This window comes from Pelobates fuscus, chromosome 8 (genome assembly GCF_036172605.1).
Source record: "Pelobates fuscus isolate aPelFus1 chromosome 8, aPelFus1.pri, whole genome shotgun sequence".
NCBI classification, from domain to species: Eukaryota; Metazoa; Chordata; class Amphibia; order Anura; family Pelobatidae; genus Pelobates; species Pelobates fuscus.
Genome location: NC_086324.1, coordinates 162668979 through 162696092, shown reverse-complemented (window position 1 = coordinate 162696092; position 27114 = coordinate 162668979). Strand labels below are relative to the sequence as shown.

Here is a 27114-nt window from a genome sequence, read left to right as displayed (position 1 = left end):
TACTTAGTTTCCTACCTGGACGCTTGCACTTAATAAAGATTTCATATATAGAATAAATGCACTTTAAACTGGTTTGGGAAACTATAAATAGAACACTGTTTATAATCCATAGTGGATAGAACTACTTTGTATATCCTGTCAAAGGTAATGACCTACCACAAAAACATTTATTAAAAAAAATATATATTTGTTGTTTTTTTTAAATCCACATTGAACGTAATAAAAGAGAATTGAATACAAATCTATCCTCCAGGGCTTAACCCTTTATTGTTGCAATTGTTAGGAAAAGAAAATGGAAAGCAGAGTCCTCAAAATATATTGGAAGTGTATAAAAAAGACTTGATATACCACCTAGACCCCTAGACAGGGCTTATCACAAGTAATGGTTAGAGCCTTCAAAAGAGTTATACTTCCACAGATTGAAAACTGCTCAAAAATCACAATATAAATGGGGATCACCAGTCTTGTTTAAACAGCTAGACATTGCTACCTTAGATTACCAACACTAGGAGACGCGTTTCGCTGATTTCGACAGCAGCTTCGTTAGGGATCTATTAAAGCACGGATACCACTATTTTAATTCAGGAAACAGGACAAGGAGTGTAGACTGACAAGCAGTTTAAGCCAGAAATCCCTGCTGGGAGTCTTCAGTTGACGTGGGCAAGCAGCTTAATTCAGATGTTCATAAACGAAAATGTGCTCACAGCCTTGCCACTGGAGACTCACTTTCCTGTTTATGAAAATTAAAGAATTTAAAACAAGCAAACGTAATATTAGAAAATTAAAGGCTCGCTTGTTTCTAGAAGTTGGTGTCTTCCAGAGCAACCAGAATAAAACATTAACATTGTCCAAACACTCACTCTTATCTATTTATTCCACAGTTCTTATTATACAGACATGGAACAGATATTAAACGATTTATAAAATACTGAAAAACAAAAATCTGAAAATTCTAAATAAAATAAAAAAAAAAGACCCAATGTAAAACACAAACTGTACAAATCACAATTGTAAATAAAGTTGTTTTTTTAACCAAAAGAATGGCGAATGCGCAACTCTACAGAACAGAGAAGGGATTTGAAAAGTAAATGCATTAACTGTCCATATGTTTAGAACCCCTGCACTCAGCAGTGAAAAGCTAGTGGAGCCTACTAGTTTCCCTCCTTTTAGAACCCAAAATCACCTTACATTAAGAATTACATTTCCCCCCTAGAATAGATTGATTCAACCTTTTAATACAGTTTCTTGCATTTGGTGTAGAATAGGTTTTACTTGTATTTTTTGCTCGAGAAATGGGTCTACTCCTAGAAACACAAATGAAAACGGACCGCTTTGTGACAGTCACTGAGCTGGCAATTCAAGAACTCTCAACATCAGGTCACCAAAATATAACTACTTCAGATGAAACTGGGATATAAGCTAAGTCCCGATGAACACAGTTCAATTCATTTTGACAAATTACTGCGATCACTCCACAGCTTAAAGGTTCCAGTGTTATAAATTCACTGAACTGTAGCAAAAAGTGTTTAACAGGTGAAAATTGATATATTGTCCTTACGGACAAGTTGTCACATCTGCTATTTAGCCAATCCAATTGAATTAGAGTTTACACAAGCTACCATTTAAATGCTCACACTTCTAACACATGTTCTTAGTTTATCATTTTATATTTGAGTTTGGGGGAATGGGTGCTGTGGTTCGACTTATACCCGTATTATTAACCTCAGTGTCTTAGCAGGAATTGTGATTTGCTGAGCTGTGGCATTTACCATTTAGAGGCATGGTGAATGTCACCATCCCAAATGTCAAAATAACAATGCTTGCCTTACTTTCAAAGTGGAATTTCAACACTGATCTATTAGACCCCCAGGAGATGTAGAAGAGGGTTACAGGAAACGTCAAAGGGAGCAGGTTTTGTACCCCTGCATACAGAGGCCCTAAGAGACAGGTTAGGCATTTGTTAAATTAAAATTACATTTTATTAGCAAAAGGAATATTCTATTTGAACCCAATAAACTTTAAAATGTTCACATATCAAGATTGACAAGGGGAGCCAAAAGGAATCAGCAAGATGTGAATGTCTTTGTTGCAACACTTTTACAGGAGGACCATTTTCCTTTCTCTTGAGAAATGCAGTTGAACTGGTTGTGCAAATCTGTTAAAGTTCTATGTGATCGTTGCGTTAGAACCGAAAGCTGCCACCGTTTGTTTTGGGTGGGTCAGCGGTGTGAGAGATCGGTGAGGGGAGAACCAAAGATTCACCGAGAAGAGTTTGAGCTGGAACGGCTGCGGTGGCGACGACGAGCTGGGGATCGAGAACGGCGGCGAACTGGTGACCGGCGGCGCGGTGACCGTGACCTAAAGTGAGAAAACATTCAAGATTTTGGTTAAAAACTTATAACTGAAATTTACATGCACAGGCAATTTAGGCATTTGTCAAAAAATGGATTACCTCCTCCTCATTCGTGGGGGTGAGCGACGCCACATGGGGGGTGGTGGCATCATCCTGCGAGGAGGACTGAACCTTCGGGGCATCACACGCATTGGTCGCTGGGTGAGAACTGCTGAGGCTGTGATCTCCTGACCATCTATCTGTCCTGTGAATATTCACATACATAATGTAAGCAGGGCGGCACGATGTAGGTTTCACAATCATATTCAGTATGGTTTTATCACACATTTACAAAATCTCTTTACTCTGGTTTAATGCTTTTAAAAAGGAAAATCTCTGATAAAATGTTATTTTCAATAAAAGTCAGTCTGTGTTTACCAACGTTTACATAGCTCTCATGTACATTTAAAACAAAATCAAACATTCTTTATAAAAATGTGCACGTGCCATGGAATTCCATGTACTTAAGCTGCTGTTACCCTCTGCAGAATTTGCCAAGACCTCAGACAGTGACTGTTTCACTGGGTACGGTAAATTATCATTACCTGAAACTTTCCCTCATGGCCGCTGCCATGGTCTACCTGCAGTTTCTCTTTAGCTCCTGGTACTTCAGCTGCCAGGTGCCCAGAGAGCACCAGTCACCATCTCTGAGAGCTGGAAAGTCATTGCATTGAGCTAAGACCCATAGTTCTTAGCTCAGGAGAGCCAACGAAAAGCTGCAAGCAACAATGGCTCTCAATGGAGAAAGTGACGGCATCCAGCGGACCCACAGGGATTATGGGTGCTTGGAGTCTCAATTTGTATCCAAATCAACAAATTTACTCAACTTATTAAATAAGGTTAACCATTTCAATTAGAAAATATGCCAGGGCTCTTACGGAGCAGAAACATGTTTTTAATAGATAACCAATGCTCTCTTTTTAAACTCAAAATATAGGTTACCTCCATCCATGTGTTTTAGGGCCTTGTCAGCATCATCTGCTGCCTCAAACTCCACGTAGGCATGACCTTTAGAAAGGTGAATGTGTGTCCGGTCTAAGGGCATGTCGATTGTCTTAATCTTCCCATAGGTGGAGAAGATCTCTAGAATATGGTCCTAAGAAGAGGAAGAGACAAATAAAATAAGAGAAAATGTAAAAAAATAAAGGGCAGAGATCAACAGTCTATATAAACATCTCCATTTAAAAGGTGCCATAATGAAGATCTCAGGCATGTATTGGTGCTAATTAGAGTAACATTTTTATTTGACTTCTTGCGAGACATTTTAAAATCTACTTTGGTAAAGGCAGCATGCTCAGTCTGCTACTTGCATTCTTAGCTTTAATGCAGCAGAGAGAGAGCATCAACTCCTAAATAACTGTTAAAATGTTACATGGTCCAGGAAATTGGTAAAGTCAGTCCCTAATAGAGACATAGGACCCTTTTTCTCCATTAGTGCCTTATTTGTGCCTCATTTATTATCTCCCATTCCCTCACATCGAAGCAGTATGGCCAGAAACGAATACCTGTAGTCCAAAGAGAACTCTAGGAAACTATATTGTATCAAATATCGAGGGCTACAATAAGCAGCCAGTCTGCAAAATGCAGGAATTGGCAAGTTTAGCTTAATAATATGATCAATACATTGTGCTAGAAAGCACTAACAAATGTAGAACAAAGGAAGTCAAAAAGTAAATCTCTAGCTTTACTACGATTTGGCCAGCCCTGGATAAAATATAATAAGTTCTCCATATTTTGCTCCCAAGTGCATTATTTACAAGAATTCACCGTCGTATCTGCACGTGACTCTTAGAAACTGCAGTTATTACATAGTATCATCAGGTTTAAACTAGATTGCTTAAAAGGTAATAAAATGTCACCAACATAGTAGCAGTTTAGATCATATTACGTGTTACAGTCTTATCTTTATAGTGCATGTTGAAGCCACACACTTCAACAAATAAGACATTTCATATAACCTTACACTGTGACTGAGAATAATAGCGATTATATACTTATTAGACACCAGACTAACCTTTGTGACATTCCTCGTCAGTCGCCCAATGTACACTTTTGTGGGTCGAGGACTTGGGCTTCGTCTCTTCCTTTCCTTCTCCTCACGCTTGGGCTGTTTGGATCTTACGGTAAACAAAAAATAAATAAATCAGGTCACTTCAGCCCAGAATGCCTCTTTAAAGGAACACTATAGTCACCTAAATTACTTTAGCTAAATAAAGCAGTTTTAGTGTATAGATCATTCCCCTGCAATTCCACTGCTCAATTCACTGTCATTTAGGAGTTAAATCACTTTGTTTCTATGATTGACAGAGCCTGCATGAAAAAAAAAAACTGGTTTCACTTTCAAACAGATGTAATTTACCTTAAACAATTGTATCTCTTTCTCTGTAAATTGACCTTTAATCACATACAGGAGGCTCTTGCAGGGTCTAGCAAGCTATTAACATAGCAGGGGATAAAAAAAATCTTAATTAAACAGAACTTGCAATAAAGAAAGTCTAAATAGGGCTCTCTTTACAGGAAGTGTTTATGGAAGGCTCTGCAAGTCACATGCAGGGAGGTGTGACTAGGGTTCATAAACAAAGGGATTTAACTCCTAAATGGCAGAGGATTGAGCAGTGAGGCTGCAGGGGCATGTTATATACACCAAAACTGCTTCATTAAGCTAAAGTTGTTCAGGTGACTATAGTGTCCCTTTAAATCTTGTATCCAAAAACACAGAAATGAACTTACTTGGATCGAGAGCGCCTGCGGTTGTCATGGCGGCGGCGTGATGGGCTTGGGGATCCTGATGAGCTGCTGGAACTGGAACTCCGCGAGGAGCTGGAACTTCCTGACCGGCTCGAGGCAGAGGAGGAACTAGAGCCAGAGCTAGAACCTGAACTGGATCCAGACGAAGAACTGGAGGACGAGCTGGACCGCGAGCGGCTGGAAGGAAGAGAGCGTATAGACGAAATGTTATAATCCACGCAATTCTTATCAGTGTTTTGTAAACTTTCTAATGCACTTTGTTAGTTAGTGTTTATAGCAGTGGTTCCCAAACCTTTTAGATTTAAGGCGCCCTTAATATTTCAGTATTTTTCCAAGTCAAAATTGCTACAGCGCCGCGGCATTTACTGGCGCTATAGTGTAATGTACACTGTTCGTGATTGAAGGGGTGCTTGTATATATAGTTATTGTGTTTTAATACAGGGGTGTGTTTGTAATGTTTGCGTTTTATTGCAGGGGTGTGTCTGAAAGTAATGTTCACTTTTAAATGTGGACGTACATTTGTGTGAAGTATTTGTATGTAATATTTGTGTAAGATTGCAGGAGTGTGCGTGAATGTTGTGCTGGTGTTTGACTGCTTCGATGTATGCACATACATACACCTATAGACACAAATTCATATGGACACCTGACACACACAAACATTGATACATGCCCACACCCTGACACACATATGCACACTGACATATCTATCTATATATAGACAGTCGCTAGAGGCACTTCCACGCTTCTCACTGTGATTTTCACAGTGAGAAGACGCCAGCATCCACAGGAAAGCATTGTGAATGCTTTCCTATGGAATGGCTGAATGTGTGCGCGGCTCATGCGCATTCATCCGAGGAGGAGACCCCTAGGGGGAAAGGTAAATTTATCCCCATCCACCCCCTAGAGCCAAGTATGTTTTCCTGGCACTATAGTGGTCCTTTAAATATTCTTCTGAAATACTTTGTTCTTTACATAGTTGAATGTGCGGACAACACAAGCACACAAAAATTTAAAAAAGGCTGATCCAACTTTGATGTAATGTCCTTACAACAAGTCAAAATGAGGCTCAGTAGTTTGTGTGGCCTCCACGTGCCCGTATGACCTACCTACAACGCCTGTGCATGCTCCTGATGAGGTGGCGGATGGTCTCCTGAGGGATCTCCTCCCAGACCTGGACTAAGGCATCTGCCAACCCCTGGACAGTCTGTGGTGCAACGTGACGTTGGTGGATGGAGCGAGACATGATGTCCCAGATGTGCTCAATTGGATTCAGGTCTGGGGAACGGGCGGGCCAATCCATAGCATCAATGCCTTAGTCTTGCAGGAACTGCTGACACACTCCAGCCACATGAGGTCTAGCATTGTCTTGCATTAGGAGAAACCCAGGGCCAACTGCACCAGCATATGGTCTTACAAGGGGTCTGAGGATCTCATCTCGGTACCTAATGGCAGTCAGGCTACCTCTGGCGAGCACATGGAGGGCTGTGCGGCCCCCCCCAAAGAAATGCCACCCCACACCATTACTGACACACTGCCAAACCGGTCATGCTGGAGGATGTTGCAGTCAGCAGAACGTTCTCCACGGCGTCTCCAGACTGTCACGTCTATCACATGTGCTCAGTCTGAACCTGCTTTCATCTGTGAAGAGCACAGGGCGCCAGTGGCGAATTTGGCAATCTTGGTGTTCTCTGGCAAATGCCAAATGTCCTGCACAGTGTTGGGCTGTAAGCACAACCCCCACCTGTGGACGTCGGCCCCTCATGGAGTCCGTTTCTGAGCGTTTGAGCAGACACATGAACATTTGTGGCCTGCTGGAGGTCATTTTGCAGGGCTCTAGCAATGCTCCTCCTGTTCCTCATTGCACAAAGGCAGAGGTAGCTGTCCTGCTGCGGGGGTTGTTGCCCTCCTACGGCCTCCTCCACGTCTCCTGATGTACTGGCCTGTCTCCTGGAAGCGCCTCCATGCTCTGGACAGACACAGGAAACCTTCTTGCCACAGCTCGCATTGATGTGCCATTCTGGATGAGCTGCACTACCTGAGCCACTTGTGTGGGTTTTAGACTCCGTCTCATGCTACCACTAGAGTGAAAGCACCGCCAGCATTCAAAAGTGACCAAAACATCAGCCAGGAAGCATAGGAACTGAGAAGTGGTCTGCGGTCACCACCTGCAGAATCACTCCTTTATTGGGGGTGTATTGCTAATTGCCTATAATTTCCACCTGTTGTCTATCCCATTTGCACAACAGCATGTGAAATTGATTGTCACTCAGTGTTGCTTCCTAAGTGGACAGTTTGATTTCACAGAAGTGTGATTTACTTGGAGTTACATTGTGTTGTTTAAGTGTTCCCTTTATTTTTTTGAGCAGTGTGCACACACACACACATATATATGCACACTCACACAAGTGAATTTATTTTATTTTTTTTAATATATATATTTGCAGCCACCTTCCGGCTTACCTTATGTGCCAGGAGGGTGGCTTGGAGTCCTGCTGCTGTGGGAGTGGGGAGTCTGGAGCTCTTCGTGTTCCTCTACTCTCCCCTCATGCTGCGGCTGCCTCCTCCCGCGCTGTCTCCCTGCAGGATGCTGGAAGGAGGTGGCAGGCTGTCACTACCTCCCAGCCGGCCATTACAGGTAACTGGTCGCGGTCTTAAATGACCACAGCACCCGACCGGGCCTCTGTTCAGTAGTAATGTTTCCCCGGTGCTACAATTATAGCACCGGGAAAACATTCAGTGGCAGCCCTGGGCTCCACAGCACACAGTTTGGGAACCGCTGATTTATAGCATTCTTCGTGCACTTTATATTCTTTGTAGAATTATACTCAGTTGGCACTTTATCATATTTCTGTATGGCACTTTATTATTACATGTGACACTATGTCGCATTTTCAATTATTGATAAGCTATATAATGCATTATTTTAGGCCTGCATTATTTCATTTTTACATGAAATTAAACTATTCTTATTCCTACTTACATGACGATTTAAACATATATTTTTTTTGCATGCCATGTGGATTAAGATTTATTTCTATTCTGTTTCTATTGTTTAATTAACCTCTGTATCTCGGTAGTTGCTCTTTCCCCTGAACACTTCCACTAAGTGGAGAGATGAGTTCAGGCAGTGAGGCTTGGTGGTTTTTGCGGCTTGGTCTTAAGCATTTGAGCTTTTTTTGAGGAGCTCTCGCAAGGTTGTGTGTTTTCCGGAGCCCTCCCTCACACAGGCTTTACTGTTGTATGTTATGATTGGATTTTTATTGTAGCACATACCTGCTACTGCTGCTTCCGCTTGATGCACTGCGTCTCTTCCTTGCCTTATCACGGCCCCGGTCTTTTTCTGTGGCTTCTTTGCCTGGTGCCTTTTCTTTAGTCCGTTCCTTGGTACGGTCTTCTGATCGCTCTTTGCGCTTGGTCGGAGAAGGAGCCCTGGTAGAAACAGAAAATATAAAGGCAATGAAAAAACAAAACATTTATGCTTAGATTATCATGCAGACTGTAGTGCAAAGACAATGGATCTCCACGCAGTCAAAGTTCCACAAGAGAATCATGTTTAAAGGGACATTATAGCTAACAGAACAACTACAGCTTATTGTGTTTGTTCTGGTGAGTAGAATTATTTCCTTTAGGATTTTTGCAGTCAACACTGTCTTTTCAGAGAAAATGCAGTGTTTACAATAACAGCCTAGGGATAACTCCACTGGCCACTCCTAAGATTGCTACTAGGGGCGCTTCCGGGGGCAGTGCTGCACAGTATGACTGACATTCAGTATCTCCACTCTCTGCATGGAGACACTGAATTTTCCTCATAGAAATGCATTGATTCAATACATTTCTCTGATGAGATGTGGATTGGCCAGGACTGTGTTTGGCTTGTGTTGGCCCTGCCCCTGATCCGCATCCTTGACAATCTAGGAGCCAATCCAATGCTTTCCTATGGGAAAAAAATTGTCATTAGCTCAGATCACACCATTTTTGTGGTCAACAAAGCAGACGGGGGGACGGGACAGATAAGTGTTTTTGACACTCTAGGGTGAAGAATGCAGGTTTGTGTTCCTGACCCTATAGTGTTCCTTTAAAGGTTCCTTAATTGTTTTCCAACAGAATATTGTGATATAACCAGAATGTTAGAAAGAGGACTTTGAGGAATACTTTAAGTAAGACTAGCACAAGGATACAATTATAGGTCATTTTATAGCAGACCAGCTTTGACACAGATACCCCACGCAGAACGCATACATTTAGCTTTTACAACCACTTGACACCAACCTTGTATTTCAAATATCTAGGATTTAAATTTCTACCAAAATTTTTCATAAAGATAAAATGTTATAAAAACAGACGTGAACTGCATTGGAATGTCACTAAAATTCCAAAGACATCGGAAGCAATTTTTCCATTTGAAAAAGTCCTTGTGTGACGAAACACGTTATGGATATTTAAAATATTGTGTTTTATATATTAAAGTATTTTTTGGTCATTTGCTTGTGCCAATTATCTTTTTTATAGACACATAACTTCTATCTTACCCTGGCTTTTTATTGTTATTTTTATCATTTTTTACTGGTTTTATAAAAAACCTTGAATACTCCTGGAAGTTTCCTGTACCCAAAGAAATCCTTAGGTGGGGATCAATCCACCCAAGCTGTCATCAAAGAGCAGTGTGTCTGCTCTTATTTTGTAAGTACAATTTTTTTTATTATTCTTATTTATATTGCCATACAGTGAGCACTATTGGCTGTTTCTTCTTTTTATCCCGAGAATTGAAAACCACTCACGGAGAGGAACCTGCTTTATATCCCATAAGCGGGGATTAAACCGCTGTACGCACTTCACTCCAGAGCTGGACATTAGCTCTGGTAAATGTGAGTTTTATACTATTATTTTTCACGCCTATACCTGAATTTTACGTACTACACCATTGGTTGTTCCTTGTTCCTTTTTATCTTTCATATCAAGTGATACCACTACACAAGTAGAAGACCTCAACATCCAAGGACACTTGTAAGGACATAATAGCTGGACTAATTCTCTCCTTTTTTGTTTAACCATTGGATTTTATATTTGTGCGCAGCCTTTTTTATTGTATTTATTTATCGGAAGCAATGCATGAGACAAAGCAAGCAATACATTTACATAAAAATGTTGCAATCGGTAGAGATTTAAGGAAATTCTGCCACATCTTGCCATGTCCAATCTGCATCACAAGCTTTTGCCAATGATATAATCATCAAGCAACGATGCTTACGGCATATAATTGCACCTTCACAAGGTCCTCCACAAAATGTTGCAAACTTTCACAGGACAGTAAACCGTGTTTGTCACAGATTACAGAGCACTGAAGTCCAGTATTTTCTAAAAGCAACAATTTGCAGAAAATACAGCAACCATAAGCCTCACTTTGTAAGAAAATTATATAACACCCCTTTAAGCACAGGTTGCCAACACTGATATTTCCACAGTAAATTGGAGATTATAAGGTAGTTGCCAATTCTACACTGTACTAAATACAAAGCAGAAGAAATCAAAATTAAACATACAAATAGAATGACCTATCGAACACAAATAACAGCCGACCAAACAGTTTAAAATGGCATTCATTAAAAAGGAGCCATTTTGCACTGCTGGGAACAGATTTCACCAATGGATTCTAACAAAAACAATATTTATATGTTACAAGCACCTCTTACATCCACATAAATAAAAGGTAGTTTTACACATTACAATCTCAGAGCCCCCGCAATCAGGAAGGGAAAACAAACATTTTCATAGAGTCGGCACTGAACAAGTCATTCATTGCCAACAAGGCACAAATTCCACTTTATATCAAATGCTTTGTTTACCCACAACATATAGAATTACAAAAGACACAGGACATTATTTCCTCATTATTAAACAGACAACCAAGTTCAACACCTGGCTTATAGAAATAACAGAATAATCCCTATCACAGCAATATAAAGCTTTAGGTAACCTCCAACACTCCGCAACTAATGAGAAAACACAAACCCAGAACGCTATAAACCAACACCAACAAACCCAGAACGCTATAAACCAACACCAACAAACCCAGAACGCTATAAACCAACACCAACAAACCCAGAACGCTATAAACCAACACCAACAAACCCAGAACGCTATAAACCAACACCAACAAACCCAGAACGCTATAAACCAACACCAACAAACCCAGAACGCTATAAACCAACACCAACAAACCCAGAACGCTATAAACCAACACCAACAAACCCAGAACTCTATAAACCAACACCAACAAACCCAGAACTCTATAAACCAACACCAACAAACCCAGAACTCTATAAACCAACACCAACAAACCCAGAACTCTATAAACCAACACATTCAGGAACTATTTTTGAATGAACATTAGAGCCACATATGCTCCATATTAAAACAATATATCAAAATGGGGCAATAATCCAAGAATAAAAAAAATATCAAACCTTAAACATTCCATAATAACGTTCTAGAATAAATCACAAGACACGTAGCTAGCCCACCCACAGGGTGCACCAATTAAAGTGGTGCACCAATTAAATTAAATGTATACAGGAATTAAAGAAGATTTAACATGCAGTGTTGGTTTATGGTGGCCATACAGGATCTGTAATGAGTTACCCATATCCCAGGGCTGCAATACTGGGAATATAGAATAATAATATTAATAATGATGAATAGGACACTCAGAGCTGAGGGGCAGCACAGGCTGCGAGCCATAGCATACACTGAGCGCTCTAAACATGGCTGCGGCCTAGTAAACCCCCTGAAGCCTGGGAGTCTAGTCCAGGGCCTGTATCTGGATTAGCCGCCTGCCCCCGGTATCAATATAGCCCGGTATGCAATGCCCAGTCCCTGCCGGGTCGGAGCACACACTCCCCGGGTTGATCCCGGGCTCAGGGCCGGAGGATGGACGCGGATTGCCGGTTAGCGCACTTACATCTTGCCTGCCTTTCGCTGCTTGTCTTTCCTGAGCTCGGACAAGCCGTCGCGCTCGTTCTGACGCGAGGCCGCCATCCTCAGGCCTACAAACCGAGTCTGGTCGCCTAGGAGGTGACGTCACGCGGCAGGACAAGCTGGGCGAGTGGGCGTGGTTAAGGAGACTTTGTTAAAGAGGCCGCTGCTTCCTGCGGGGATTGGAGAGAGCAGAGAGATAGGAGCCGGGGAGGGAGGGGTTAATGCGTGTCAGGTGACCTCCCCCTGCTGGAGGCACAGCTACATGGAGAACAATCCCAGAATCCTCTGCGAGAAGGTCTCCCTATGTAAACAAAGAGGGAGCTATGGCTGCAAAGGGCAAAATAACTGAACAGCAATAAGGTAGAAATGGGGAGACCCTGGGGGAGGACAGAGAGGGATGTGTCCTGGTGTCTGTGTATTAGGAGGAGGTGAGAGGGATGTGTCCCGGTGTCTGTGTATTAGGAGGAGGGTAGAGGGATGTGTCCCGGTGTTTGTGTATTAGGAGGAGGTGAGAGGGATGTGTCCCGGTATCTGTGTATTAGGAGGAGGTGAGAGGGATGTGTCCCGGTGTCTGTGTATTAGGAGGTGAGAGGGATGTGTCCCGGTGTCTGTGTATTAGGAGGTGAGAGGGATGTGTCCCGGTATCTGTGTATTAGGAGGAGGTGAGAGGGATGTGTCCCGGTGTTTGTGTATTAGGAGGAGGTGAGAGGGATGTGTCCCGTTGTCTGTGTATTAGGAGAAGGTAAGAGGGATGTGTCTTGGTGTCTGTGTATTAGGAGAAGGTAAGAGGGATGTGTCTTGGTGTCTGTGTATTAGGAGAAGGTAAGAGGGATGTGTCTTGGTGTCTGTGTATTAGGAGAAGGTAAGAGGGATGTGTCTTGGTGTCTGTGTATTAGGAGAAGGTAAGAGGGATATGTCCTGGTGTCTGTGTATTAGGAGGTGAGAGGGATGTGTCCCGGTGTCTGTGTATTAGGAGGAGGTGAGAGGGATGTGTCCCGGTGTCTGTGTATTAGGAGGTGAGAGGGATGTGTCCCGGTGTCTGTGTATTAGGAGGAGGTGAGAGGGATGTGTCCCGGTGTCTGTGTATTAGGAGGTGAGAGGGATGTGTCCCGGTGTCTGTGTATTAGGAGGAGGTGAGAGGGATGTGTCCCGGTGTCTGTGTATTAGGAGGTGAGAGGGATGTGTCCCGGTGTCTGTGTATTAGGAGGAGGTGAGAGGGATGTGTCCCGGTATCTGTGTATTAGGAGGAGGTGAGAGGGATGTGTCCCGGTATCTGTGTATTAGTAGGTGAGAGGGATGTGTCCCGTTGTCTGTGTATTAGGAGGAGGTGAGAGGGATGTGTCCCGTTGTCTGTGTATTAGGAGGAGGTGAGAGGGATGTGTCCCGGTGTCTGTGTATTAGGAGGAGGTGAGAGGGATGTGTCCCGGTGTCTGTGTATTAGGAGGTGAGAGGGATGTGTCCCGGTGTCTGTGTATTAGGAGGTGAGAGGGATGTGTCCCGGTGTCTGTGTATTAGGAGGAGGTGAGAGGGATGTGTCCCGGTGTCTGTGTATTAGGAGGTGAGAGGGATGTGTCCTGGTGTCTGTGTATTAGGAGGAGGTGAGAGGGATGTGTCCGTGTATTAGGAGGAGGTGAGAGGGATGTGTCCCGGTATCTGTGTATTAGGAGGTGAGAGGGATGTGTCCTGGTGTCTGTGTATTAGGAGGAGGTGAGAGGGATGTGTCCGTGTATTAGGAGGAGGTGAGAGGGACGTGTCCCGGTGTCTGTGTATTAGGAGGAGGTGAGAGGGACGTGTCCCAGTGTCTGTGTATTAGGAGGTGAGAGGGACGTGTCCCAGTGTCTGTGTATTAGGAGGTGAGAGGGATGTGTCCCGGTGTCTGTGTATTAGGAGGTGAGAGGGATGTGTCTGTGTATTAGGAGGAGGTGAGAGGGATGTGTCCTGGTGTCTGTGTATTAGGAGGAGGTGAGAGGGATGTGTCCCGGTGTCTGTGTATTAGGAGACGTGAGAGGGATGTGTCCCGGTGTCTGTGTATTAGGAGGAGGTGAGAGGGACGTGTCTGTGTATTAGGTGGAGGTGAGAGGGATGTGTCCCGGTGTCTGTGTATTAGGAGGTGAGAGGGATGTGTCCCGGTGTCTGTGTATTAGGATGAGGTGAGAGGGATGTGTCTGTGTATTAGGTGGAGGTGAGAGGGATGTGTCCCGGTGTCTGTGTATTAGGAGGAGGTGAGAGGGATGTGTCCCGGTGTATGTGTATTAGGAGGAGGTGAGAGGGATGTGTCCCGGTGTCTGTGTATTAGGAGGAGGTGAGAGGGATGTGTCTGTGTATTAGGAGGAGGTGAGAGGGATGTGTCCCGGTGTCTGTGTATTAGGAGAATGTGAGAGGGATGTGTCCCGGTGTCTGTGTATTAGGAGGAGGTGAGAGGGATGTGTCCCGGTGTCTGTGTATTAGGAAGAGGTGAGAGGGATGTGTCTGTGTATTAGGAGGAGGTGAGAGGGATGTGTCCCGGTGTCTGTGTATTAGGAGGAGGTGAGAGGGATGTGTCCTGGTGTCTGTGTATTAGGAGGAGGTGAGAGGGACGTGTCCCGGTGTCTGTGTATTAGGAGGAGGTGAGAGGGATGTGTCCTGGTGTCTGTGTATTAGGAGGTGAGAGGGATGTGTCCCGGTGTCTGTGTATTAGGAGGAGGTGAGAGGGATGTGTCTGTGTATTAGGTGGAGGTGAGAGGGATGTGTCCCGGTGTCTTTGTATTAGGTGGAGGTGAGAGGGATGTGTCCCGGTGTCTGTGTATTAGGAGGAGGTGAGAGGGATGTGTCCTGGTGTCTGTGTATTAGGAGGAGGTGAGAGGGATGTGTCCCGTGTCTGTGTATTAGGAGGAGGAGAGAGGGATGTGTCCCGGTGTCTGTGTATTAGGAGGAGGTGAGAGGGATGTGTCCCGGTGTCTGTGTATTAGGAGGAGGTGAGAGGGATGTGTCCTGGTGTCTGTGTATTAGGAGGAGGTGAGAGGGATGTGTCCCGGTGTATGTGTATTAGGAGGAGGTGAGAGGGATGTGTCCCGGTGTATGTGTATTAGGAGGAGGTGAGAGGGATGTGTCTGTGTATTAGGAGAATGTGAGAGGGATGTGTCCCGGTGTCTGTGTATTAGGAGGAGGTGAGAGGGATGTGTCCCGGTGTCTGTGTATTAGGAGGAGGTGAGAGGGATGTGTCTGTGTATTAGGAGGAGGTGAGAGGGATGTGTCTGTGTATTAGGAGGAGGTGAGAGGGATGTGTCCCGGTGTCTGTGTATTAGGAGGAGGTGAGAGGGATGTGTCCTGGTGTCTGTGTATTAGGAGGAGGTGAGAGGGACGTGTCCCGGTGTCTGTGTATTAGGAGGAGGTGAGAGGGATGTGTCCTGGTGTCTGTGTATTAGGAGGTGAGAGGGATGTGTCCCGGTGTCTGTGTATTAGGAGGAGGTGAGAGGGATGTGTCTGTGTATTAGGTGGAGGTGAGAGGGATGTGTCCCGGTGTCTGTGTATTAGGTGGAGGTGAGAGGGATGTGTCCCGGTGTCTGTGTATTAGGAGGAGGTGAGAGGGATGTGTCCTGGTGTCTGTGTATTAGGAGGAGGTGAGAGGGATGTGTCCCGTGTCTGTGTATTAGGAGGAGGAGAGAGGGATGTGTCCCGGTGTCTGTGTATTAGGAGGAGGTGAGAGGGATGTGTCCCGGTGTCTGTGTATTAGGAGGAGGTGAGAGGGATGTGTCCTGGTGTCTGTGTATTAGGAGGAGGTGAGAGGGATGTGTCCCGGTGTCTGTGTATTAGGAGGAGGTGAGAGGGATGTGTCCCGGTGTATGTGTATTAGGAGGAGGTGAGAGGGATGTGTCTGTGTATTAGGAGGAGGTGAGAGGGTTGTGTCCTGGTGTCTGTGTATTAGGAGGTAAGAGGGATGTGTCCCGGTGTCTGTGTATTAGGAGGAGTTGAGAGGGGTGTGTCCTGGTGTCTGTGTATTAGGAGGTGAGAGGGTTGTGTCCCGGTGTCTGTGTATTAGGAGGAGGTGAGAGGGATGTGTCCCGGTGTCCGTGTATTAGGAGGAGGTGAGAGGGACGTGTCCCGGTGTCTGTGTATTAGGAGGAGGTGAGAGGGACGTGTCCCGGTGTCTGTGTTTTAGGAGGAGGTGAGAGGGACGTGTCCCGGTGTCTGTGTATTAGGAGGAGGTGAGAGGGACGTGTCCCGGTGTCTGTGTATTAGGAGGAGGTGAGAGGGACGTGTCCCAGTGTCTGTGTATTAGGAGGAGGTGAGAGGGATGTGTCCCGGTGTCTGTGTATTAGGAGGAGGTGAGAGGGATGTGTCCCGGTGTCTGTGTATTAGGAGGAGGTGAGAGGGATGTTGTAACGGACCGTTTTGCACACAAGAGGTTAAAAACAGTTTAGGCGATATTCCCCTTCCAGATAGACGAGCAGCTACTGCAATCACCAATCTCCCGAACTGCAAACACATGAAAACTCCAACTCCCGAACAGGAAACACACGAACACTGGAAACAGCCGAACAGGAAAAACCATACGAACAGTTTACACTCCTGGCAGTCGCACTGTAACCGCATACAATCCAATTCCCCCCAAGAACGAGGCGACACTTCGTTTGAGGGTCAAGCAGAACTGATTTACTGGGGCTACCTGCTCGGCTTTTATGCAGGTCTCCCACCTGGTGGACACTCCCCTAGGGGACCAGATGGAAGACTGGGAAACATATTGGACATTGACCAATCACAAGCTTACAATCCCACAATGCATCACAATCCCTCCTCTCTGTCCTGGAGATAATAGGGAAGTAATCCAATTATCTCCAAGGACAGAGGCAAAACTCCATTAACCACATGGCAGACAAAGGACAATAAAATACCTAAAAATACATACTGTTACAGTTATCACATAGAACATACACATTCTACCTAACCCCAGATAGCTTAGATTTGTGCGCACATTATTACCGGATGGCGCTCAGATAACACACATACAGTTCTATCGCCATGGAGCCAAAGTCTTTCATACAATCTTTCAGTATATGGCTGGGCTCCATGGCATAGCTATCTGGGGTAGCATGGTTTAAAAGTAAAGTACCTAATGGACCGGTGTTCGGCTCAGAGGTGTTCGTGACTTTAACAGTCCGCAGAAAGGCACGAACCAGCCTTTCTGCAGGGAAAAAGAACTGTGTCAAACATGGGGCCATAGTCCAGCAGTAGGAGGCGGGCGACCAGGCTCCTCCAGTGGCCAGTGGCGAGGTTGGTTCCGCCACAGATGTGTCCGTGTATTAGGAGGAGGTGAGAGGGATGTGTCTGTGTATTAGGAGGAGGTGAGAGGGATGTGTCTGTGTATTAGGAGGAGGTGAGGGGGATGTGTCCCGGTGTCTGTGTATTAGGAGGAGGTGAGAGGGACGTGTCCCGGTGTCTGTGTATTAGGAGGTGAGAGGGATGTGTCTCGGTGTCTGTGTATTAGGAGGAGGTGAGAGAGATGTGTTCCGGTATCTGTGTATTAGGAGGAGGTGAGAGGGACGTGTCCCGGTGTCTGTGTATTAGGAGGAGGTGAGAGGGATGTGTCTCGGTGTCTGTGTGTTAGGAGGAGGTGAGATGGATGTGTCTCGGTGTCTGTGTATTAGGAGGAGGTGAGAGGGATGTGTCTAGGTGTCTGTGTATTAGGAGGTGAGAGGGATGTGTCCCGGTGTCTGTGTATTAGGAGGAGGTGAGAGGGATTTGTCCCGGTGTCTGTGTATTAGGAGGAGGTGAGAGGGACGTGTCTCGGTGTCTGTGTATTAGGAGGAGGTGAGAGGGATGTGTCCCGGTGTCTGTATTAGGAGGAGGTGAGAGGGATGTGTCCCGGTGTCTGTGTATTAGGAGGAGGTGAGGGGGATGTGTCCCGGTGTCTGTGTATTAGGAGGAGGAGAGAGGGATGTGTCTAGGTGTCTGTGTATTAGGAGGAGGTGAGAGGGATGTGTCCCGGTGTCTGTGTATTAGGAGGAGGTGAGAGGGATGTGTCTCGGTGTCTGTGTATTAGGAGGAGGTGAGAGGGATGTGTCTAGGTGTCTGTGTATTAGGAGGTGAGAGGGATGTGTCCCGGTGTCTGTGTATTAGGAGGAGGTGAGAGGGATGTGTCCCGGTGTCTGTGTATTAGGAGGAGGTGAGAGGGATGTGTCCCGGTGTCTGTGTATTAGGAGGAGGTGAGAGGGACGTGTCCCGGTGTCTGTGTATTAGGAGGAGGTGAGAGGGACGTGTCCCGGTGTCTGTGTATTAGGAGGAGGTGAGAGGGATGTGTCCCGGTGTCTGTGTATTAGGAGGAGGTGAGGGGGATGTGTCCCGGTGTCTGTGTATTAGGAGGAGGAGAGAGGGATGTGTCCCATGATGCTTTGGCTGACCTAAAATTGTCAACTTATGTTAGAAAGATGTCTGATAGAATGTAACTGGAGATATGACTCTCCAGATATCTGCGCACTAGTGAAGGGGCCATGTTTCCTTCATGTCTGTGTATTTGGGGAGCATGGCTGGATTTACAGGGTAGCAATGTATAGCTGACAAACGTGGTGGGATGACATTAGAACATTTTAATTCTAATCAAACTGGATAATATCTGTGCAATACAGTTGACTTCGAGGTCATGTAACACGTTGTGTCATCCTCCTCCTTCCCAATACAAGCCATATACCTGGGCTTCTACAGGGTACAAACTACAGCCATCACACATATACTGAACTCTATCACACCCATGTCGGCCATATTCCATAGGGATAAAATATTTCTGGGCCACTCATATTGCCTGCTTTGGAATTCCACTGAATAGCCACTTTAAGCACATCTATCACTCTAGTGCACTTAAATCTGTTTATTTTGTATCACTTATATTGCAGATGGGATTAAACCTGTCACCCCTTCCAGCCCTGGAAGAATGACTCTCATTGCATCACTTTAAGTATTCTGAGACTATCAATTTGATTTACAAGGGGAACTGGATACAAACTTTAGGAGCAGAACTGAAATTTCCCAGAATCCTTTATTTAGGTAAAGGCGCAGCATGCGTTGTACTACATAGGTTCCTCCTGTTTATGTCCATCCACTCAAAGACCATTTTATTTTTGCATCCGTTTTCATCAATGAGAAGATACCATTCAACACTGTGTCTATCTGGCAGTGGCGGTATTATAATATAATTTCAATAATTTTGTAAAATAGCGGTTCTTTCAAACTAATAAACAAAGTCAGCTATTTTTACTAATTAATATTTTTTTTTTTTTGGTGCCCTTATTTTAATTAAGAGAGAGGTGCATTTAATTTCTTTGTAAATGCAGTTATACCAGGAAATCTGAATGAGAATTTCTGTGCAGTCTAAATACATGGTATTTGTATTTTTTAAAAAAAATATTTAATATTTTGCCATACTTACACAAATAGATATTTCAGAAAATTTGAATCTAATAATTTCAATGTTAAAATTGTACATTTGCAGATTTTTATATTTAATTTATTTAAAAATTTCTACACCTATAAAATCTAAACTTATCACCTGATGCCTCCGACAATTAAATCCCTTCAAATTTCAAAATAGGCTAGATTTTTCACTGGCATAATCTGTACACACTAAAAATAAAATTCAATTACTTAATACATTTTAGAGCAATAATATTGGTATGTAAAAGCTTAGATTTCCTTTTAGAAATAAATGTGTAGAAATATTTGTACTTTTATATCTATTTTTAAATAGCACATTTTTACTGGCCACATTGGCTTATCTTATAAAGTTTAATAAACCCAAGCATCATGGGACGACTGGATGAACAAGCGAAGAACCGCATAGTGGTGTTGAGGAAAGCTGGTCTCAGCTTCCGTAAGATCAAGAAAGTTCTTGAACTGGACAATATCAAAGTAACACCACAAGCCATCTACCTCTTCCTAAAACGCAAGAACATTGAGCCTGAAAAGTCCACCGGTGGTCCCCATGGAGTGACACCCAAAGAGAAGCCATGGGGGGAAGGGCAGCTCTGGAATGTGATTCCTGAAAATGTTGGCCAGTGTAACAGAGTTAAGGATCAAGGAAATATGGTTCAGAAGACAGGAGAAATGGTAGAAACCAGGAGGCCTCAAGAAATTGGCAAAGAAGAGGGCATTAAGATTGTCAGTGTGACCTCTCTGTCCAAGGGAAACCATACCTTTCATTCTCCTCCACCTGTCCAGAGAACTGCAACCCTAGGACAGACTCTGCACGAGCCCCGTGAGTACAGCATCAAGTAATTATTCTAACAGATGGGCAGGTGTATAGTATGGCAGCATCATGTTCTTATTCTCATTTGCTTCCTGTAGCACTGAATTAAAGAGACACTCCAGACCCCTGAAGAGCTTTATTTGTGACGAGTGTGTCCTCTTTTTTTATTTTTCAAAAGTACAGATTTGAATAAAAATTGACACTTTGATAAATTAACCTTGTTACCCCCTCTTGGCTGTCAGTCAGACAATTTATCCTGTTACTTCCTGGTTGTTTCGCTCGGTGAAGCTAAACTCAAGAGCCAGCAATTGCCCAGAGCACCTGCCTTTAAAAAGACTCCTCATTAAGGGTCCTGGAGATTCCCTTTTAACACAACTAAAGTGAGAATTTAAAGTGAATTTCAAATTTAAAGGATCACTATAGGATCAGGAACACAAACATGTATTCCTGACCCTATAGTGAAAACCCACCATTTAGGTGGCTTGCCCCCCCCCCCCCTTAGCCCCCCTATAAAAGTATGGAACTCACCTTATTTCCAGCACCACGCAGGTCTGCTGGTGCTGGCCCCACCCCCTTGGTGACATCATCAAAATTGCAGATTTTTAAACAATCCAATGCTTTCCCATGGGGAAAGCATTGGATTGGCTAAAATCGGCACGGGGGCAGGCCAAACGTCTTTTTGGCCAATCAGTACCTCCCCATAGAGATACATTGAATCAATGCATCTCTGTGAGGAAAATTCAGCGTGTCCAATGCAGAGCGTGGGGACGCTGAATGGCAGAGCTGCTTACTGTCTGAGGAGTGGCCACTTGAAGGTGTCCCTAGGGGCAATGTAAACACTGCCTTTTCTCTGAAAAGGCAGGGTTTGCACTAAAATGCCTGAAGGGTGCTATTATACTCACCAGAACAACTACATTAGGCTGTAATTGTTCTGGTGACTATAGTGTCCCTTTAAGGTCAAAGTAGCCAAACTGAAAGCATAGCCGATGTAGCGCTTTTTTAAATTTCGGCTATTTTGCCATTAAATCTGAAATTTACTTTGAATTCTCACTTTATTAAATATCCCTGTAATTAAAACTGTTCTGTGTGCTTTCAGCCAACTTAATGCTTTGTCTTTCTTTACAAGGTGATTGCATAGTGAGACAAGGTCACTCACCTGCCATAAATGGCCCAAGACAAGCTACAGTCACAGTGACTCCTCAACCATATCATGGGAGAGCAAGGACCCCACTCCCTGCTCCCAGGAACCCAGCACTGCTCGTGACAAAAAAGATAGTGGACAGAGCTATCCACCTGCAGAAAAAGGTGTGTGTTATTTAGGATAGAAACTTACTGTCGACTAATCTTATAATGAAGAAGGGGAAGGGGCAATGTGGTATTTTATTTCACTTTGTGTTTGTTTTCTCTCAGGTCACCGCACAGAATGGTACCCCACTTTTGACCCATGGTGCTCATTACCCAATGACCAGCATGGTTTCTAGCCGCCTGCCACCTATGAGACAAGAGCCAGCTCCATGTTCACTGGTAGGTCCTTAACTGGAGCCATAGTAGAACATGCACACATTACCTTGTTTTTCACCCCAGACACACGTTGAAGGGTTTGTTAACTAAACACCAAATTGGAATGAATTCAAAACCAAATTGCTAAATTTAGACTAACACAGCCAGTCAGTCTGCCTATGAATATAGTTGTTAAACATTTTTTCTAAATCTGCTATTGTTTCCTATATCTTGCAATAAACTCCCTAGACTTTTCTTCCATTGACAGCCAACCCGGAGCTGAGGGTCCTCTCTTGCTGGCCGTGACACAGAGCTGCAGAAGCCAGATGAGGATTCCTGCTTGCCATTCATTGGCTGAGAGTCAGCTGACTGCTCTCAGCCAACGAATACAAGTCTGTGCATAGAAATATGCACAAAACTAACATTAGCCAGCCCAGATTTCTTGTTCCAGTTTGGCTAATGACATCTGGCAGCAAAGGAGTTAAACTCAGTATCTGCAGCATTTCATAGTGAAGCACTGACCATACAGACTCCAGGCACCATGAGTAGCCCTTTAAATATATTGATTATCTCTATGGTAACTGATATATTCATTACTTTAGGGGTGTTACAAGTTAAAGCGGCACTGTCATGGCCGAATCCCGTTTTTATTCAACCCCCCTCCCGATTCCACTACATCTAACTGACCCCCTAGTCACTCCTAAATGCCCTAAGCTCCCCACATTACCTATTTTTTATCTTTATTTTCTCCCCCGACCTATATTCTGGGTGCCGCCATCTTTGTGTGGGTAGATGAAGTCCCTGTGGGACACGTCATCTGCCCACACTAGATAGCGCTGTGAGATTCCCGCACATGCCCAGTTAAACACTTGGGCATGCGAATGGGAATTTCATCCATTCATTTGTCAGAAAGACGGATGAATGAATAGAAATGTCAGACGAACAAGCAAACACCGAATATCAGTGTTCGTTTGTTTGTTCAGTTTATTACAAGGAGGGAGCTACCGGCGCGCAGCTCCCTCCTTGTAATATGTAAAGATAGAAGCTCCCCGCCACTATCTAAGCCCCCCATGTCCCCCCTCACTCTATGGGGGTCAATATGACCCCCATAATAGCATAAGGGAGATTAAAATCTCCCGAATGCCCCTACTTGCTATACCGCGAGTAGGGGCATATCTACTAAACAGTGAACAGCCTGTGGCTGCTCACTGTTAAAAAAAACAAAAAACCCTAGACTGAGCTCCGCAGGGGAGGGTGGGGTTGGGGGAGAAGGCTTATAAAGCCATGCCTCGCCCTGCAATTAGGCTCAGAACACTCTGATTGGATGGCTTACAATCCATCCAATCAGAGTGCTCTGTGTCATTTTACACAGCGTGGGAAAATTCCAAAGAACTTTCCCACGCTGTGTAAAATGACTCATAACACTCTGATTGGATGGCTTGGAATTCAACCAATCAGAGTGCTAGTCATTTTACACAGAGTGGGAAAGTTCTTTGGAATTTTCCCACCCTGTGTAAAATGACACAGAGCACTCTGATTGGATGGATTTCAAGCCATCCAATCAGAGTGTTATGAGTCATTTTACACAGTCATTTTATGGCCCCCACCTGCCACTCAGGGGTGGGGGCAGGAGGGAACAATAGGTCCCCACCATTGTTATTTATGGCCCCCACCCACCGCTCAGGGGTGGGGGCCGAGGGGGGGAGGACAATAGGTTCGTCCCCGCTCGTTATCCTTTAGGGCAGTGTGACAGGACGTTTGGCAATACTGACAGGAAGCATCGCGGGAACAGGGAGGAAAGCTATGAATAGTGGGGGAATTTCTCTGACCACTGGAAACTGAGCACACTTTGCTCCTCCGCTGGTCATAGCTGGTCACGGCATAGGAAACCTCCATAAGACAAGTAGCCCCTACTTTGTCTAATGTTTTAAAGAAAACTAGAGCAGACAGGAAGAAATGAAGAACATATCCTGAGAGAGGGAGAGAAGAGGAATCAATTAAAGAAAGGTAAGTTCGGCATGACAGTGCCGCTTTAAAGTAAACCTGTCCTGATGGGTTTACTTTAAAGAAACACTATAGTGTTAGGAATGCAAATCTGTATGCCTAACGCTATAATGTCCCTAGTGGTATTTGGTCTCCCCTCCCTATTCGGCATAGAATCAACTCTTTCCTGAGGGGCTTCCGCGTCTCGTGGATGATTTTTACTTGGTCCGTGCAGCAGAAGCGCCTCTAGTGACCGTTACTAAAGGTAGACTTAACCCTGCAACGTAAACACTACAGTTTCTCAAACTCAAATATCTCACAGGGAAATTGCACCCAGACCACTTCATCCGGAGACTATAGTGTTCCTTTAATTAAAGTCTCTGCAATTTTAGTTGAGAGATTGCATATTTCCATCTTTTCCCAACTCCCAGGATAGACTGTGCACCACATGGGGAACTGGCATGCCTCCCCCTCGCATTGCTGAGCACAATTTCAGTCATTATTTAGGTCTTTATTTGGGCCCATGTTAATGAGGCAGTGTAGTTTTTTTTTTTTGTTTGTTTGTTTTTTAAGAGTTTAGTTTAAATCTCCCCAGTGCCTTATAAACATGCCATGTGCTTGCTTGTCCATGCGATTCCTGCTCACTGTTGGCAGTTACACTATGCTTCACATACAAATTATAAAACGTGTGTTTTCCAGACTGGACAGTAAGTGGAGCTGTAGCAAGCTATACTGTATTTACTACTGTATGGTCATTATTGAAAGAAAGTATACTTTTCTTTGTTTTCATTTCCTTCAGTTACTTTCTGTAGTGTGGCGTTGTCTGCTTTGTCCCAATGTCTGTAACAAGTGAAGATTAATATCTGTTTTAATCTATATCCATCTAAAGCTTTTGTCAAGGAAAAGGTGTCACTCTAAGCAACACAATAACTTGCTCCTTGCAATGTGTCTGTCTCGTAAATGATGATGTTTTTGGGGAAGGGGTAAGGTGGGGGGGGGGAAATATTATTATTATTATTGTTATTTATATAGTGCCAACAAATTTCACAGCGTTGTACAATAGGAATATGAAAATAAATGTAACAAACTTTTTGGATATATGGTTTTCCCACAAGACCTCCCTGGTTCCTTATCATTTTGGAGTCCTCTCCAGATACAACCTAACAATATCAAAAGGTTCTACAATAGTCACATAGTATTATACGCAGAAAAGATTCATCCATCAAGTTCAGCCTTTCTCATACACAGACATGTTAAAGGTTAAATTGATGGGCTTGAGGCTTGTTTTCAGCCTGTTTTACTTTATAACCTGTGTTTTGGTTATTTTGCAATAGAATTAGAACTTTCGAAATCTTTTCACGATCGTTCAGTTGTTTTGAAAAATACTTAACATTTTCAACACTATCCTGATTCCCCTTCAGATAAAAGACGCCAGCACTCAAACAGCGGCTCCTATTCATTCTGTAGCAGTAAACGCAGAGCAGTTGGACACTATCAGGGGAGAGCTTCACAGATTGACACAGGCTGTGCAAACTCTAATGGACAGACAGAACCGCTGGGAGCAAGAACAGCACAGACAGCGGCAATGTAACCACCAGGAAATAATGTTACAAATCCAACAGTTGGGTGCTTCTGTAACGGCGAGGTGTCCACAGAACTGCGCCTCATATAACAGCGCACAAGAGCCAGACGCCCAACTGCCTGATATCGGACATTTCAAGATGGAGCTTTTGTGAATGTAGACGATTTATGCTCCAGTTTTGGAGCAAGAAGGACACACAAGCACGCTTATCAACACATACACAAGTATTTAATGCCGTTAAACGGGGAGATTATACGATTTAACCATGACAGGCATTCGGCAGTTTTATAAACCACAGAGCCCATGATACTCTAGAGCTAGAAGCAGTGGATCATGGGAACTGCCATCCAGGACCTCATGTTGCTTATCCCTGCCTTAATACACAGTAATGTGTGCAAAAAGACTTTTACACTATTTGACTGTTCCAAAAAGTGTGTTTTAACTGGGGGAAAATAAAAATAAAAAAAGGCACATGAGCCAAACTTCATTTAGTGTGACATTTATAATGCTTCTTTCAATAAGACTCCAACATGTTGTATTGGTAAAGAGACACTCCAGAACCTTGAAGCACTTTAGCTTGCCGAAAAGCTTTATGTTTGAAGAGTGTGTTCTATTTTTTAGATTCTGGAAATTGTGTAGATTTCAATAGAAATTGGCCCTTTTATAAATTGTACTGCCTTGCAAAGACTTTTCATTGGGAGGTCTGTGATTGGACAGCCACAGAAAGCATGGGCGGGGTTAGAACAAGTGGGCTTGCAAAGGCTGCAGACAAGAGACCTGCAGTTTTTGCAAACTGTTTTTAGATGTAAAAAGTAATAACAGTTGGAATTTTTTTTTATTTTTGTGTGTTCTCCGCTCACAAAGTGAAACGACTATTCCACCGGGAAGAGTGCTACCAATGTGACTTGTTTGGGAAGCCTACCAGGGTTATTCACTAAGGTGAGAATTCAAAGTATCTGAACTGGAAAAAATTATCTAACTCTGCTATGCATCCAGTTTGGCTACTTTGGCCTGAAATTTGAATTCTCAATTTAGTGAATCGTCCTGTGTGAGTTTCAGACACCCCCAGATGCAGAGAGCAGCACAGCCTGCGTTAGTTCATTTTTCAGCAACCTTCACTTATGTGTATGTAAGGCTGGTGACAACAGTTCTGTTTTGCTTTCTTTGTCATTGTACCTAAGGAAATGAAGCAGTAATGTGTAAATGTTCCTCCATTAAATAGTTCAACCATAGCAGGAAATTCTATTTATACGCTATGGTGATTGCAGTATGATTCATGCAGTTGTCAGGGGCTGGATCCTATGGTCCAGAACTGGTTTACCTCTGGCAAGTGAGCAGCAATTCTCCCATTCAAGCAGAAAACGTGTCTCTGATCACAGGATGTGGTTCCTGGTTAGAGCCGCATTGCAGCCCATTGCTGTGGAGCCCCTTGCGATCTGAGACTCGGCCGAGTTCGAATCAGACTGACTTTCCCCAAATATTTGCAGAGACTCACTGCTAACCAAACCACAAACTTGTAACTGGAACTTGATCTTTGTCTTGTGTCCTAAAACTTTTCATTCGGTGAATGAACCTTATATGTTCTCTTTCCCATACATATCACTCATTATAATGTATAGCTAAAAACACAATAGAGTTGCAGCTGGAGTGTTTCTGAGTACTTTTAGGCCAGTGATGTCAAACAGACTCCCAGCTGTTACAAGACTACAAATCCCA

General features: G+C 43.9%; 2 protein-coding genes and 1 long non-coding RNA gene across 3 annotated transcripts; 2 read left to right on the top strand and 1 right to left on the bottom strand.

Annotated features, from left to right (window-relative positions):
• Window positions 1-856: 856 nt before the first annotated feature.
• On the bottom strand, window positions 857-12295 carry RNPS1 (RNA binding protein with serine rich domain 1). Its single transcript, XM_063430597.1, has 7 exons — window positions 12102-12295; window positions 8417-8572; window positions 5123-5317; window positions 4407-4509; window positions 3335-3488; window positions 2453-2597; window positions 857-2358 (listed from the first exon to the last, which is right to left on the bottom strand). The coding sequence occupies exons 1-7, from the start codon at window positions 12176-12178 to the stop codon at window positions 2259-2261; spliced, it is 930 nt and encodes a 309-aa protein (XP_063286667.1). The 5' UTR covers window positions 12179-12295; the 3' UTR covers window positions 857-2258.
• A 15-nt stretch (window positions 12296-12310) lies between these two features.
• On the top strand, window positions 12311-19479 carry LOC134571911 (uncharacterized). Its single transcript, XR_010085213.1, has 2 exons — window positions 12311-12478; window positions 18985-19479. It is a non-coding gene; the product is annotated as an uncharacterized LOC134571911 (long non-coding RNA).
• A 77-nt stretch (window positions 19480-19556) lies between these two features.
• Window positions 19557-26094, top strand: LOC134570966 (uncharacterized). The gene is made up of 4 exons (XM_063428994.1): window positions 19557-20342; window positions 21460-21638; window positions 21744-21857; window positions 25238-26094. The coding sequence occupies exons 1-4, from the start codon at window positions 19892-19894 to the stop codon at window positions 25550-25552; spliced, it is 1059 nt and encodes a 352-aa protein (XP_063285064.1). The 5' UTR covers window positions 19557-19891; the 3' UTR covers window positions 25553-26094.
• The last annotated feature ends 1020 nt before the right edge of the window (window positions 26095-27114 follow it).

Coding starts and splice junctions, on each gene's coding strand:
- RNPS1 (XM_063430597.1), bottom strand. CDS start 12,178: ATGGCGGCCTCGCGTCAGAACGAGCGCGACGGCTTGTCCGAGCTCAGG. Junction 3,489..4,406: donor TGACGAGGAATGTCACAAAG/GTTAGTCTGGTG, acceptor TCCTCTTCTTAG/GACCATATTCTAGAGATCTT. Junction 2,359..2,452: donor CCCCCACGAATGAGGAGGAG/GTAATCCATTTT, acceptor TTCTCACTTTAG/GTCACGGTCACCGCGCCGCC.
- LOC134570966 (XM_063428994.1), top strand. CDS start 19,892: ATGGGACGACTGGATGAACAAGCGAAGAACCGCATAGTGGTGTTGAGG. Junction 21,639..21,743: donor CTATCCACCTGCAGAAAAAG/GTGTGTGTTATT, acceptor GTTTTCTCTCAG/GTCACCGCACAGAATGGTAC. Junction 21,858..25,237: donor AGCCAGCTCCATGTTCACTG/GTAGGTCCTTAA, acceptor ATTCCCCTTCAG/ATAAAAGACGCCAGCACTCA.